This window comes from Esox lucius, chromosome 3, assembly GCF_011004845.1.
Source record: "Esox lucius isolate fEsoLuc1 chromosome 3, fEsoLuc1.pri, whole genome shotgun sequence".
Lineage (NCBI taxonomy): Eukaryota > Metazoa > Chordata > Actinopteri > Esociformes > Esocidae > Esox > Esox lucius.
Window position 1 is genome coordinate 33873371 of NC_047571.1, and position 17068 is coordinate 33890438.

General features: G+C 38.3%; 1 protein-coding gene across 1 annotated transcript; it reads left to right on the forward strand.

Moving 5' to 3' along the window:
- The first annotated feature begins 227 nt into the window (after window positions 1-227).
- On the forward strand, window positions 228-16686 carry LOC106024252. Its single transcript, XM_029115545.2, has 4 exons — window positions 228-241; window positions 8456-8543; window positions 11379-11483; window positions 12272-16686. Exons 2-4 carry the CDS (start codon window positions 8510-8512, stop codon window positions 16036-16038), a joined length of 3906 nt encoding a protein of 1301 aa, XP_028971378.2. The 5' UTR covers window positions 228-241; window positions 8456-8509; the 3' UTR covers window positions 16039-16686.
- Window positions 16687-17068: the final 382 nt, after the last annotated feature.

A 17068-nucleotide genomic window follows, 5' to 3' on the forward strand; every position in this document is an offset into this window, starting at 1 on the left:
TGACCCGGCATAGGACTTTGGATCTGAGACACATGATAATCGGTTGTAAAGTTAATGAATAAAGTGTAAATGAAAGTGAAATTTTCTGTACAGACTGAAGTTGCGTAGTGTTTGGTTTAACATTGTTAAGAAGTATCTTCATGAGTAACATTACGTTTTTTCATTAATAGTGGGACCTTATTTTGGATATTCATCCATAACTTTTAAATTGAAGTAGAGGACGAGAAGACCAGTGAAGGTGGTGAGTATTATAGCTATTCACATAAACTTTTTTTGCCAACAAGTAAATATCAATATCAACTTTTCATGAAAATACTTGATTATTTGATGTGACATAAAAGCATGAACATAAAATAATTGAGTTAATATATTTTATGTATACATAAATATGGCACAATACAATACTTGGTTGACTGGCTTCTTGTGTGTCACTACTAGCAAGCTCTTAGGCAGGTGTAATTAACATGACACTTACTGTCGACATATTCTAGATACAGGGAGTAGAATACTAAACATGTATAACCTACATACAGGGAGTAGAATACTGAACATGTATAACCTATCTCAGGGCAGCTCCAGGCATAAGCGACATAAGTGGTCTCTTAGTGCCCTCAACAACTAGGGAGCCTTCGACCAATAGGGGAGAATATTAAAATTGATAGCACATTAACAAAATGGAATAGAAAACATAGATATTTGATTTTCCGTTTGTCAGTGCAGCCTGACATCTAGATAATTTTCTGCTATTAAAAGGATTACTGTGTGCATCAATTTAAATAGTATAGAATCTGGGCAAAGCTGAATACACAGTACATAAAGAAACAGTTAAGTTTCGTCAGTGTTGTAATGTAATGTTTTGAATATTTGATTGGGTGATTAAATGTTTAATTTTCTAACTGTCATATCATTTAATTTAGTATTTTTAGGTTATGCCATTAACTTTAAGAATTTGGGCTAAATTACTTGACTTTCAGTAATGTCTGTTGTGCTCTTTTGGACCTGTTCTACTTGTAATTTACTATTGAATCAACTTTTAGGATAAGGGTTAAATTAGACCTCAGATAAACAATTCCAAGTAATATAACACTTATATTCCTCCCAACAATGTTAAATCCATAACCACATCATTACTCTAGAATAAAAAATGTGCCCCGCCACCAGTGAAGTCCCGCCCCCAATGAATAAAGTGTTAATGAAAGTGAAACTTCCTGTACAGAATGAAGTTGCGTAGTGTTTGGTTTAACATTGTTTAGAAGTATCTTCATGGGTAACATTACGTTTTTTAATTAATAGTGGGACCTTATTTTGGATATTCATCCATAACTTTTAAATTGAAGTAGAGGACGTGAAGACCAGTGAAGGTGGTGAGTATTATAATTATTCACATTCACTTTTTTTATTCACATTCACATTCACTTCCACCAACTATGTGAGGGTATAATTACCTTGATCCCTAAACCTAATAAAGACAAACTTATGCTTGATAACTGGAAACCTATAACCCTAATTAATAATGATACAAAATTATTCTCTCACATCTTTGCACACAGACTCAAGGCGTGTCTAGACACACTTATAGATGATTGCCAGTCTGGATTTATGCAAGGCAGGCACATCAGTAACAATATTTGTTTGATCTTAGATTTGATTGACTATAAGGATTACATAACAGACAACAGCTATATTTTATTCATAGACATATATAAAGCCTTTGATACTGTAAAACATAGTCATTTAATTGATGTATTAGATTTCTTTGGTTTTGGTCAATACTTAAAAAGCAATACAAACTTTGTATAATGACTGCAATAGTTCAGTTAAACTTCCGTAGGGAACAACTCATAGATTCAACATATCCTGTGGTATAAAACAAGGAGATCATGCAGCCCCGCTCTTGTTTCTCTTTGTAATGCAAGTAATGGCCATACATTTGTACAAAGATAACTTTCAAGGCATTAATGTTGTAGGGAAAGTAATAAAATGTTGCCAGCTAGCTGATGATACAGCTATCTTCCTAAAAGATGAATTTCAGGTTAAAAAGGTTATTGATTGTCTTAAATGACATCTTCTTCCGCTTCGTCCGGGGCCGGGTCGCGGGGGCAGCAGTCTAAGCAGAGATGCCCAGACTTCCCTCTGTTTTAATGTACCCTTTTTCCTCTCAAAGAAAGCAATATACATACAACAGAATTTGAAGGTATTCCTGTTAAAGAAGAAGTAATATACTTAGGAATTAATATTTGTAAAAATCAGACAGAAAGGATGAAATCCAACTTCCAACTTCTCATTCCAAAAGTTACAAATAAATTTGATAGATGGCTCATGAGAGATTTATCTCTCAAAGGTCGGACACTTTTATCTAAAACTGAAGGATTATCCAGAGTAGTTTATCCGGCCAAAGTCTTAATCTTAGGCTTTTATTAAGATAATAGATTCAACAATATTTCATTTTATATGGAAAAATAAGCCTCACTATTTAAATAAAAATACTGTTTGTAATCCATACAGTCAAGGAAGTTTGAATGTCCTTGATTTCCATACATCTAATATAATATTCAAGGTGAACCGGATTAAACATTATATAAAAAATAAAGATAAAATGTGGTATTTCATTCTGAACTTTATTTTTCAAAAAGTTGGGGGTATTGAACTCTTACTAAAGTGCAATTTTGATATTGATAAAATCCCTCTTCAGCTATCTAACTTTCATAGACAAGACTTTTTATGTTGGCTTCTTGTGTATAAACACAACTTTTTACCCTAAAAACATTTGATATGGAATCATAAAGATGTTAAGTATAAGGACAAGTCAATATTTTACCCCAACTGGGTCCAAAACAATATTTTATTGATTTTCCTGTTGTTTAATGACAATGGTCAATTACTTACATATTCTGAATTCTTAATTTTAGTTTAATATTCCAATAATTGCACGAGAATATAGCATAGTATTTGATGCTGTACCTACAGGATATGTAAGACTGCTGCAGGGTAGTAATGTGTCTAATGACCAGTCAGCTTTAAAAACAGTTGTTTTATTAAATGGCATTGACATAAAAGATAAAAACTGCAATAATAGATATTTTATATCCATAAATGTAAATGGTTTGAAAGAAAACCGAATATTCACCAATTTAAAAATGACATGAAACTATATTTTGAAACTTTTAAAGGACTGGAAAATAAGAAAGCCATCCGGACTCTGAACATTTACAATGCCTTACAACCTCTTTAATGTACATTGCCCCTTTTTCATGTTCTGTATGAATGCATTTAATGTTTTCAATATATACATGTATTTGTACTTGAATAATAAAGTTTTTTGAAGACAAAAAAACCCAAAAAAACATTAGTTAACTCTTCTTCCTCCATTAGTACACTCCACGTTACAACGTCATACCCTTACAACACTGTTCTTTGCCAAATCTTTTTTTTATTATTTTTAGTCATTTCTTATTGTTCTTAGTGAATTTTTTTCCTCTGATCTCTCGCTTTCTCTACTGACCTTAGCAAGGTTGTAATCTGATCTGGCTATTTTTGTTAACGATTAGACTATCTGGTGTGTGTGCATGGACTAGTTTACCTGTTATGTACCGCCGGTGTTACGGTTTAAGTGGTGTTCGGATTAACTGGTGACATTTGCAGATGCGACGTAGTCGTGGCATGATAGTCCTTGGGCAGGAATGATCGTGTAGGTGACTGTATCGATGCCTGTTGAAAACGCTGCAAACGTAAATATATCGTTCAAATGTTCATTTTGTCATTCTTATTTGTGTCATGATCGTGTTTAATGTGTTTGTACTGCGTATAGCGGGAAACAGTTTGAGCTGTTGACGCTGCAGCTTGAACCAAGTAGTTGCTGGAAAGGTCATGCGCGCAGAGAAGTAGAGTGGTGGCTGTCATTGCTACTAGCACAAGTGATATCTGGCTCATTTAAGTTCGGTAATCTAGCCGACATTACCTCTAGCTAGCTACCTCCCATAACATATGAATTAAGTAGATAATTTGCTAATCTATCAGTGTTTTTTTTTTTCTTTTAAACAGCAACCATGTTAAGTGTGGTTTTCAACAAACGTTGTATATTAACTAAAGTTGGAAAATAAATGTTTCAGCTTGCTAGCTATCATATTGTTTGCTTGCTTCCCCGAGTTGGTTTGATGGATAGGAGAATAACACACAGGAGTCAGGTCAATTATCGTATCGTATATTCCGTTTATTACAGAAGCTTCTGGAGACAGAGTGTCGCCCCACAATGTCCAAGGATCAACAGTCACATCAGCATTATTTACACCTCAAATACGCCCAAAAGGTAGAGGCGTTAAGCTAGCAAAGCAAGTGTGTCATTGGTCCAATTTATGTTCTATACCTTATAAGTATAATGCAGTACAAGCATCTTCTTGCCCTTTGTGGTTTCTGTCTTGTCTGTCAGACTATGTGTGTGTGTCTTTAACCTGTTTCCTGTTTTTGTCAAAGACAGGCTGTCTGCTCTCCTAAGACTTCTTGTTTTCTGTTTTCAGTTTCCACTTATGATACAGACACTGCTTTATTGCTCACAATAGTTCAACAACTTATTCAATCAATATATCTACACAATCTAACACATTAACACTTTGTTCGTTCCACTCACAGCTAGCACCAAGATGACACCAGCCAAGAAGAGACTTAAATTAGACATACCGGCATTTTTTTTCTATGCAAAGATTAGGTGAGTGCCACAGGTAGCTATCTATGAGACATTGCAATATATAGCTAGTAAACTAACTAGGTTAATAGTCCATCTCTTGGAAAGTTAGCTAACGTTACATGTTCCCTACACATAGATAGTTTCATTGCAACCTAATGTGGATCTTATAGATCAAACATTGCCATCGGGTTCTGCAGGAATCAGTCTAGATCAAGCTGTTTATGTCATGATCAGGATCAGATGGTCAGATGGTGACCGTGACGGAGTTCTCCATCACAGCAGGATCAGACAGTCAGGGAGAAAATGTCAACCATGGAGCTGAGGTGAAATGATGATACATAGCAGTTGTCCATAAAACTGGATAATTTAACCAAAATTATTTGTTATCATATGTAGCCCATATATTGAGTGTTCATATTTATTACCAGAACCAGAAGGACGTTGAGTCAACCAGTGTAGTCATGCAACAGAGTGGTGGAGCTTGGGAGGTGAGGTTGTGAAATTCAAGTACAGTACAGAGAAAATGTACATGTAGATCACATTATGTCACCCACAGTAAGAGCACACATCCAAGACAATATCTTAACTATGTAATATTAAATAAAATGGCTGAAGGCTGTATTTTTTTGTTTGTTGTAGCAGAATCAATGGGATCTTGTGTCCATCAGTGCACATACACTATATTGCCAAAAGTATGTGGACACCTGACCATCACACCTATATGAATTTGTTGGCCATCCTGTTCCAAAACCATGTACATTAGCAGAAAATATTTGCCCCCCTCACATTTGAAATCAAACCTACGCCCCTGGATACAACATCTGCATCTACCATCGGTCATGTTTCATATTCATATCCTTTCATCGTTTTCCCTTACCAAAATCAAATCCTCAACATAAGCAACTCAACAGGTGTGGTGTAATAAACACAAACTGAGTTTAAACACGTTAACAAGGTGCACAAATTCAAGTTGAATATGCAATGCAAGCTCTAAGTCATCTTACATTTGTAAGGAGTGACACATTATTGTGACTGAAGGAAACACAGAGTTATAAAATCAATGACTTTATTTTAAAGTGTACAGCCCCTAAAGAAATAGTCCCCCTTTGTGGAGGGATGGCCAACACACACTGTGTGGTACCACAGGTGGTGCACTCGATCTGAAAGGGAAGACTAGAAATATTCAATAACTGTTGGATTCTGAGAGTTCACCCAGTGACATTAAGGTAACATATCCAAGGTGAATCCCAGTCTTCCAGACAAGTGTCAGTCTGCAGCTGAATTAAGCTTCTTACCCAGTAGTCAGTGTCTGTCCCTGAGCTCTCCTCCCCACAAGGAATTTATACAGTGGAAAGGAATTTATACAGTGGATATAAAAAGTCTACACACCCCTGTTAAAATGCCAGGTTTTGTGATTTAAAAGAATGAGACAAAGATAAACGTCAAAACTTTTTCCACTTTTCAATTCAATTGAAAAACAAACTGAAAACTTTGAGGGGGAAAAATGAAAAATAAAAACCTTACAATAACCTGGTTGCATAAGGGTGCAAACCTGGTTTGGGGGGCCCGTTGCTGTCCCTGTCCTTGTCCATCTGGTCATACTTCTGACCTAGTCTAAATTTAAACAGACTCTGGATTAAGCCCACATGCATTTATTAATTATTCCAATGGGACCTTTAATATCTCGCCCGGCACAGCCAGAAGAGGACTGGTCACCCCTCTGAGGCTGGGTTTTCTCTAGGTTTGATCCTAAATTTCGGCCTTAGGGAGTTTTTCCTAGCCACTGAAATTGCTCCTTGGGGTTTAAGGCTGGGTGTTTCTGTAAAAGCACTTCATGACAACTGCTTTTGTAAAAAGTGCTTTATAAATACATTTGATTGATTGATTAAAGATGGTAGCAAAATCACCAAATAAAACCCTATTGTCTTTGAGAAACAAACAAAAACCTTTCCTAGTTAAATTGTCGTTATTGCTTTAGAAGATATAATAGGACCGGTAACACTGAATGATGGGTTTTGTAAAGCGGTGTGTGTAGTAGTGGAGGGTATATGCTGGTACACACCTTGTACCCACTTTTCCAGGCACAGCTACACCATTGCTTCCGCGTATAATGTCATGGTTACTGTGTTGCTAGTGGGAAACGTAGTAATATATATCATGGCACATAAAGGAATCAGAACTGTGAGCACATATTTTCTATTGAACCCAGCATTTGTTGAACAAAGCAAACAGGTCAGGGTGTATTACAGTGTTGTCTATACCTGCTGACAGGTAACAGTGGGGGGTAGTAACAGGTCAGGGTGTATTACAGTGTTGTTTATACCTGCTGACAGTTAACAGTGGGGGATAGTAACAGGTCAGGGTGTATTACAGTGTTGTCTATACCTGTTGACAGGTAACAGTGGGGGATAGTAACAGGTCAGGGTGTATTACAGTGTTGTCTATACCTGTTGACAGGTAACAGTGGGGGATAGTAACAGGTCAGGGTGTATTACAGTGTTGTCTATACCTGCTGACAGGTAACAATGGGGGATAGTAACAGGTCAGGGTGTATTACAGTGTTGTCTATACCTGCTGACAGGTAACAGTGGGGGATAGTAACAGGTCAGGGTGTATTACAGTGTTGTCTATACCTGCCGACAGGTAACAGTGGGGGGTAGTAACAGGTCAGGGTGTATTACAGTGTTGTCTATACCTGCTGACAGTTAACAGTGGGGGATAGTAACAGGTCAGGGTGTACTACAGTGTTGTCTATACCTGCTGACAGGTAACAGTGGGGGAAAGTAACAGGTCAGGGTGTATTACAGTGTCGTCTATACCTGCTGACAGGTAACAGTGGGGGATAGCAACAGGTCAGGGTGTACTACAGTGTTGTCTATACCTGCCGACAGGTAACAGTGGGGGATAGTAACAGGTCAGGGTGTACTAAGGTATTGTAACAGGTAACAGGTGCTCTCTTAAATCTCCATGCTTCACGTAGGTCTGCTGAAGATCTCTTGTTTGACCATTGCTGCTGGACATGAATATTGGCAGTTAAAGGAGGAAATGAGCCCCAGTTTATCACCTGGGTTGCCGGATCAGGCCGTCTGCTGCCTGGAGTAAGACATTCATGTTCTGGTGTCTCCCCTGGCTGCTTGGCAGGCTGTTCCACCCCGTCGGCCCATCCCGGCTGCTCCGCCCCCTCAGCCCGTACCGGTTGCCCTGCCCCCTCAGCCTGTCCCGCTGCTCCGCCCCCTTGGCTGGTTTATGCCGGTGGGGGTTCTTCTCTGTCCCGCCTCCCCCTTGGAGTCAATGGACGCTCGGCTTCAACAGGGAAATGCACTGTGACGATTGTATGAGAAGAAAATCGTGTCAGCCGACCTGTAGCTGATTCTGAACTAACTAGTTTTAGAGATTAACGTGTTTTAACGCATTTTTTGTCAATAAAATGTTTACACAAAAGTACATATTTGACCATTTGACCTTATACGGGAAGCCGAGGTTCCCTTGCAGTCTTAAATAAATCCCCACTGGTGTGCGTGTGTGTATAAATATGTCTCAAAAGTGTATTTATTGGAAATATCAACTAAAAATATATCAAATATTTTTATACTGTTCTCCCTCTGCTAAGACCCAGGAAGATCCTAATAGATATTATGTTCAAAGGCTTAAATAGATAACTTTCTAATGTTTTAAAACTGGTATTGCTAATGGAAGTCTAACAAAGTTTCAGCTTTATTCACTTAAGTTAATCACTTAATCAAACAATTAATGTGATCACTGATTTGTCCGTAGAGCTTCAACATCATTGGATACTGGTTACTGACTACCAGATTGTTCGGCGAAACCATGGGAGGGAGACTGCCGTTAATGCGGAAGCCAGGTAAGTGACTTTGACTCTATCCGTTCTATGACAGAGAGAAAATACCTATAAACTCACTTAATACTCAAAAAAACAACAAGGAGTTTCATGAAAATGACAGTAAATGTCATTAACACATGTCCTACTGAATAGTAAGAATCTCCATAATAACTGGTACGCATGCAAGACCTGCGTGAAGTTGGCCCCCCCACCAACGCAAAACGTCGTCAAACTATGCTCGTTCGTTTGTGCTCCGTTTGTGCTGGTTTGTGCTGTAAAAAGTTTTGTTTGTGCTGCTTCGGTATTTTAGATATTACAATAATATTTTTAGGTCAATCTGAGGTCAACCAGCCCCCCCACATTCTCCAAATTCACCCAAAATAGTCTCGATCGTTTGTGCTTCGTTTGTGCTGGTTTGTGCCGGTAAAAGTTTTGTTTGTGCTGCGTTGGGTTTTAAAATATTCGACATTGAATTATAGACGATTACGTCACCAGCCCCCCCACATGCTCCAAATTCACCCAAAATAGTCTCGTTCGTTTGTGCTACGTTTGTGCTGGTTTGTGCTGTAAAAGGTTTCGTTTGTGCTGCTTCGGTATTTTAGATATTACAATAATATTTTTAGGTCAATCTGAGGTCAACCAGCACCCCCACATTCTCCAAATTCACGCAAAATAGTCTCGATCGTTTGTGCTTCGTTTGTGCTGGTTTGTGCCGGTAAAAGTTTTGTTTGTGCTGCTTTGGGTTAGACATTGGATTATAGACGATGACATCACCAGCCCCCCCACATTCTCCAAATTCACCCAAAATAATCTCGTTCGTTTGTGCTTCGTTTGTGCTGGTTTGTGCCTCTTTTGATGAACACAGGACTGTGAAAATGGAATCCCTGTCGACTGCTGGTTTCTTGGGCATCTGGCATAAGCAAAACATAATTACCCTCAATTAATCTGATTCCAAAAAATATCATGTACAGCATGAATTTGTTTTAATATATTACTGTATTGGTCTGAATATAATGATCATATAATATAGTAAGGATAATGTAGATGGATAATATATCTTATATTAGGACCAATATGGTAATGTTCACCCCTATTAGTAATAGAAGTGTTATTATTGAGGTTTCTGTTCAATAACAAGGTTAGCTCTCTTGAATGTTGTACAATATTCTTGCAGCTACTAGTATTGTAACAGGCAGTTTTAAAACAATGTATACTTACATTGTTCAGAAATTTGGATTAGTAACGACTTTTGTAGTTTGATTTATATCGACCTTTTCTCTACACATTTTTATACAAGAGCATTCTTGAATGGAAGTGTAGTGTAGCAGATGAGACTCGTAAAAAAAAATACAGTCACAAGACACTGAAGTGAGGATAATTGTTTATTGAACAAATTATGTGATGACAGAACGTCTTCGTCAATTCTACTTTAAAAGTGTGCTCACCTCGAGGATAGTTTAGCTGTTTTCTTGCCCACAATGCTGAAGTTACATTTAAACTACGACTTGATGGCACAAGCGCACAAATCCATTTTGCTCAGAGAGTAGCAGAAGATAAGAGTGACATAGGCCTAATAAAAGAAAAACATTACGTTTTTATTAAACACTACAGGACTACAAAAAACCTGATAAGAAATTGCATGATGTTCTATTAAATCATCTTTATTAGCATCTAACATTTTAGAGATTGAATAGACAAAACCGAAATAAAATGCTCATAGGCTATAGGCTACTGACTAACTACAAACCAAAATACAGAGCTGTCTGACTATTTTTGATCTTGTGACCATTGATTTATCTATTTTATTCAGTGAGCCTTGTTTGTAGCCTATAGGCCTAAATATTAATTTGATTACATTTCTGATATCTAAAATACCGAAGCAGCACAAACGAAACTTTTTACAGCACAAACCAGCACAAACGTAGCACAAACGAACGAGGCTATTTTGGGTGAATTTGGAGCATGTGGGGGGGCTGGTGATGTCGTCGTCTATAATTCAATGTCTAATATTTTAAAACCCAACGCAGCACAAACAAAACTTTTACCGGCACAAACCAGCACAAACGAAGCACAAACGATCGAGACTATTTTGGGTGAATTTGGAGAATGTGGGGGGGCTGGTTGACCTCAGATTGACCTAAAAATATTATTGTAATATCTAAAATACCGAAGCAGCACAAACGAAACTTTTTACAGCACAAACCAGCACAAACGGAGCACAAACGAACGAGCATAGTTTGACGACGTTTTGCGTTGGTGGGGGGGCAAACTTCACGCAGGTGCATGCAAGTACCCTGTGTGTGTGTTTGTGTTTTTCCCCTCCTGCCGTTTTCCCCACTTTATGTTCCTGATTGTTGTTGTTGGTGTGTCCCATCTGGCAGTCGTCAGGGCATCACCTGACTGCTGAGGTGGACCAATGAGTGGACCCTCCTCCTGATTGACCTACCTGTTCCTTTTATCCATTACCCAATCACCTCACACATACCTGGTTTAAAAACCCAGTCAGAGGCTCTTTTTGCTTTATCACACATACGTTGATATAGACACTAACTGGGTTTGTAACAATAACTATGCAGAAATTCAGCTACTCAAGTACGGAGAACCTCCCTATATGACAGGGGTACATTCCAACCCTGTTACACAATGAGCAGCCATGACTGTTCCCTTAACTTGTCTGTAGAACTGATGGACCTACAAGTATTTCTGGTAAATACAATGTTGTGAACACTCTCTATCCACTATTACTGCAGATATATTGTATTAATTTTTTTTGATATTACAACACAGAAACTGCATATTGCCCCATAAGTGCATATAATGAATAGAGAAAAGCTAACCTCTTTAATGTACTTGCAGTGTCAGAGATGACTGAATGTGATAATGTAGTGGAGTTGGCGTGTCTTGGACGACCCTTCAGGCTTGGAATGCTGTATGACCGTCGCAACGATTCACTGATCCCAGGTACAACGTTATCACTGCTATGTAATAAACTGTAACTTGTTACTTGGCTCTTTCTATTGTCTAATAACAAGATGTATTAACTACACAAATGTACAGTTGACATTTACTTTATTTGGTACTGATTTACTTGACTATGTATTCATTAGGCATTTATTACACATCTATAAGCATTGTGTGATGGCAATTTCTAAAATCCAAATAGTTCTATGAAAATGGTAGGTAAGACAGGAGAAATCAATTGCGCAATAAACGGTTTTAATTATGCTTGCAAGGAGAAAGTATGCAGGTTACAAGGTAACAGTGAATAGTTTCTAAATAAAAACATCATTTCAACAGTATTTATTACATGCAAATACCAGATCCCCCACATTCCTCTACCTATCTTAACAGTGGGACTCAGTCCTTTACTCAGTGAGAATACATTGTATAAAGAAATTTCCACAACAATTGTAAGACAAATATAAGCTTTTACATAGTATAAAATGAATGGCCTGTAGATGAGGACATATTTCATTAACCAGTGGTAATCGGATCTGTTCATGTACCATGTTTATGATATGCTTATAGGTGTGTTAATTTTATTGATATGTATTGTAGTCAAAGAAAATTGTTAGCCAATATTTTTTAAGGTTTTTACAAGAAGAATCTGGATTAGCTGAGCGTATCTATTTTAAACTTCCATCCACAACATGAAGAATAAATAAGGCTACTTTTAGCTTTACCGAGATACACACCAATGATAGTTGACAAATCCAGGCTACTAAACATAATTTTTTTTATCAATCCAGGTGTAACCCTATGGGACAATGAAGACCTACAAAACAACACTGATGACAGACCCCAACAGAACACTGAATTTGAGATCATTGCATCTGATTCCATTGAAGACAAGTCTTCAGCACTGAATGTTGAAGCCTCACTGAAAGCTAGTTTTATGGCTGGACTGGTTAAGGTTGAGGGTTCTGCAAAATATTTGAATGACACTAAAGTTTCTAAAAAACAGGCAAGGGTGACACTCAAATACAAAACAACAACATCATTTAGGCAGCTGACCATGAACCATCTTGGACGAGGGAATGTCAAATACCCACATGTCTTTGAGGATGACACAGCTACTCATGTGGTCACTGGCATACTTTATGGGGCACAGGCGTTCTTTGTTTTTGATCGCGAGGTGACAGATACAAAAGACTGTCAAAATGTTAAAGGTAATCTGGAGATGGTGATAAAGAAACTAATAAATATTGAGGGTCAGGGTTCTCTAAAAATGAATAACACTGACAACTCACATATTGAAAAGTTCTCCTGCAAATTCCATGGGGACTTTTCTCTTGAAAATAATCCTACCTCATTTCAGGAAGCCATGAGCGTCTACCAAAGTCTGCCTAAGTTGCTAGGTGGAAAGGGAGAGCATGCTGTACCTCTGCAGGTGTGGTTGTACCCCTTGAAGAAGTTGGATTCTGCCGCTGCCCAAGTAATCCGTCAGATAAGCATTGGATTGGTTATGCAAGCACAGACTGTTCTAGAACACTTCACTGAAATGGACATGCGATGCAACGATGTGATGAAAAACAAAGTTCTTCAATGCTTTCCAGAGATTGCCAAAAAGATTATATCCTTCAAAGAAATCTGCCTGGAGTACAAGCTGAACCTACAAAAGACCTTGTCAATTAAACTTCAGTGTATCCGTGGAGAAGGAGAAAATGAGAGTGTTCTTGCAGAAATCTTGAGAAGATCGCAACACTCTCCATTTAGTAGAAAACTTCTCAGTGAATGGATGGATTGCAAAGAAAGAGAAATCAATGTCTTGGAATCATTCATGAAGATGATGAAAGACATCAAAGTGGTCTCTTCAAAGGGTGAACTTGACCAAAACATCCTGAATCCAGACCATAAACATGCTGTGTGTTTTGCTTTCACCTTATTGGACAGTGAGGAACCCTATCTGACAGTTCTGTCAGACTATCTGAGGGATCCAACCAGATCAGAGAACAGACAAGACTCTGAGCCATACAGAGATGATGTGGAGAAGGAACAGTGGTACAACTCCAGGGAGGTTTCTAACACAATGAGAGAACAGGCAAAACTATTCATGGATTTTGCAGATGCCCACAAAGACAACAAAGCCATCCGTTTCATGGTAGCTGCTATAACAAATAAGAAACATAAAGGTGCCAGTATTTACCTTTTTAATGATGGATCTGAAATCACAAACAACTTTGAGCCTCCTTCAAAGCCTGAAAAACCAACAGCATGTGACATAACTCATGACAGTGTGACTATAAACATTCATTTTCCCAGATTTGGATCACAGGATGTCACCCACTACCTAGTTGAATACTGTGTGGATGGAAAAGATGTCTGGTCTCAGGAGAAGGCTTCCAGAGATGATCAGACATTCACAGTGTCTAGTTTGAGTCCCAACACGCTGTACAGGTTCAAATACAGAGCAGTGTGTTCAGTAGGACAAGGTCCAAGCAGTGACATCAGTGACATCATCAAAACCTTACCCACAAACCCACCTGGAGAACCAACTGTAAGATCCCGGTCCAATATATTCACAGTTCACTGTCAGAAACCTTCAATTATTGGAGAAGGCGTCAGTATAGAGAACTACATTATAGAATATAGACCTGAATCGCCTGGTTCAACAGTGGATAAATCAGAGTGGAGGAAGAAGACATCTCCAGAGGAAATGTGCATCATCCCTGGACTTCAGCCAAATACAGAATACACTGTGAGAGTCCGCTGTGACTGTGGTCAGGCTGGCAGGAGCAAAGACAGCATGTCTGTTACTGTCTGTTTTAAAGGCTATATGTCTTTGGCTGAATCCATTCAACTGGAGAGTCAACAGCTGAGCCCTGGACCACCATCTGTTTACATGATTCCTCTGACAGAAGAAGACGTACATATAGACGGATGCAAACGTTACCGTTTTGGAGAAGAAAACAAAGTGCTTAATCGCACCATCATGGTTCTTGGATCAACAGGAGCAGGAAAGACCACCCTGATCAATGGGATGATCAACTACATCCTTGGAGTAAAGTGGACTGATGAGATTAGGTTTAAAATGATTGATGAGGGTCAGTCAAAATCCCAAGCTGAAAGCCAGACGTCCCTTGTCACGGCATATAAAATCTACCATCAAGAACATTTTCAGGTCCCCTACTCCGTGACCATTGTGGACACCCCAGGCTTTGGCGACACTCGGGGAATAGAACGAGACCGGATGTTGACTGGGCAGATACACAATATGTTTACCTCTCAGAAGGGTGTCACTGAAATAGATGCTGTGTGCTTCGTAACCCAGGCCTCTTTGGCACGACTAACAGCTACACAGAAATATGTGTTTGAGTCCGTGCTCTCCATTTTTGGTAAAGATATAGCAGACAACATTCGGGTGCTGGTGACATTTGCAGATGGCCAACAGCCACCAGTTCTGGAGGCAATAAAGAACTCTGAAATCCCATGCCCCAAGACAAAACAGGGTCTTCCAGTTCATTTCAAATTCAACAATTCAGCACTGTTTGCAGACAACACAATGACATCTAGTTCCAAGACATGTGCAGCAAAGGATGAGGATGAGGATGATGAGGATGATAATGTCCAAAACTTTGATGAAATGTTTTGGAGCATGGGTGTTAGTAGCATGAAGAAGTTTTTCTCTGCCGTAAACAAATTGGAGACCAAAAGCTTAGTGTTGACCAAAGAGGTCCTTAAAGAACGCAAACAGCTGGAAACGGCTGTAGAAGGTTTGCAGCCACAGGTCAATGCTGGGTTGGCGAAACTTGAGGAAATAAGTCAGACAACTCGGATCATAGAGAAACATGAGGCTGACATCACTGCAAATAAGGATTTTGAGTATGAACTTGATATTACTAAGGCAGAGAAAATCGACATTTCTGGAACTGGTACCTTCATCACCAACTGCCAACAGTGCAATGTGACCTGTCACTACCCCTGCTACATTCCAGATGATAATCTAAAGATAAATTGTGCAGCAATGACTAATGGACAGTGCAGAGTATGTCCTGGGAAATGCATCTGGAATGTTCACTTCAATATGAAGTACAGATTGGAGTATACAACCGTCACAGAGAAGAGGACATATGAGGAGTTGAAGGAAAAGTATCAATCCGCTACGGAGGCCAGGATGTCTGATGAGGAAGTTATTAAGAAGCTCAAAGACGATTATGAGAATCTGCAGTCCATGGTGAATGACCTAATCAACCAATCAGCTAAGTGTTTAGCACGTCTGAAGGAGATCGCCCTGAAGCCCAACCCATTATCCACTTTAGACTACATTGACATGCTCATTGAAGGAGAAAAGACAGAGCTCAAACCAGGCTACATGGCCCGTATCAGGGGGTTGGAGAAAATTAAATTTCAAGAAAGATTCAAATTAGGCATGGACAAAACAGAGCTCTTACCATTAGATGACAATGGTAAAACAACTACAAAAACAAAACAAGGTGGTGTGGAAACTGAGAAACCAAATTGGATTTTTAAGAAATTCAAAGGTTTCAAAGATTACTTCAAGCACAATGATGAATGACAAAATCCTGTTAACAGATTGCCAATCTAGAGATGGCGAAAAACACATCAACACCATTAAGTAGTAAATGACAACAAATGTAATATTTTAATCATATTCAGGCTTCCTGAAGCACAGTAGACAACATAGTGTAGACACAAATAGATACAAAGGGAAATCAAATGATTGGTAAGTTTGTTCTGATTTTGACATTTTATTAAACTATCAGTTGTTGTTTATTCCCTTTTTGTGATGGTGGTGGTTTAAAGGGCTATACCCAACAGGCCACTGTGCTGGCTATTTTTATTTGATTCTCAGAATATGGCCGGGTATTCTACTTTTGGGTACCAGAGACCATCTTAAATATCTCTTTTGAAGCCATTTCTATGGAAGTGATAATATTTTGAGTTTATATTGTAAGACCTAGAAATTGGAATGTAAATAGTTGACCAGTGATCTAGAATAGTTAAATTTGATTGCCTGTTAGATTTAGTATAAAAGAAATAGAACCCTGCAAAACAGCTAGTAGCCATTGGACTTTGGAGCAACACAGTCCTTTGACCTACACGGAACCTACATGGAACCACAATTAATTTGTAAGAAAAGTAAAGATCCTAAGTTTTTATACTTCATGTTTTGAAATTCATAAGTAAACAGTCAAACAAAGAACTCTGGATTCAAGACTTTTATTTACTGACGTTTTCTGTTGAGTTGTTTTCTGATTGATTTGTTTACTGTGTCTCTTCCAGTAAAATATGACTTCTAGACTATTTTATTAAGAGGTGGCAGATATAGTTGTCAATTCAATAGAATGTGTTCATCTGAAGAATGCTTGATTTTTCCTTAATTTACACAAACAAAACATTTTATGAATTCAAACGTATTTCATGAACTGCACAACTGGAAAAAACAAGTGTTCATCTTTACCTCTATTTCCTCAAAAAGCTTCATTTCAACCAGTAGTTTATTAATGTGCAGAGACTGGAAAGAGCTGAACCCTTTAACAACAGCCGTCACAAATACAGACATACTGGAATGATAAATGTATATG

Coding starts and splice junctions, on each gene's coding strand:
- LOC106024252 (XM_029115545.2), top strand. CDS start 8,510: ATGGGAGGGAGACTGCCGTTAATGCGGAAGCCAG. Junction 8,544..11,378: donor GCCGTTAATGCGGAAGCCAG/GTAAGTGACTTT, acceptor ATGTACTTGCAG/TGTCAGAGATGACTGAATGT. Junction 11,484..12,271: donor CAACGATTCACTGATCCCAG/GTACAACGTTAT, acceptor TTATCAATCCAG/GTGTAACCCTATGGGACAAT.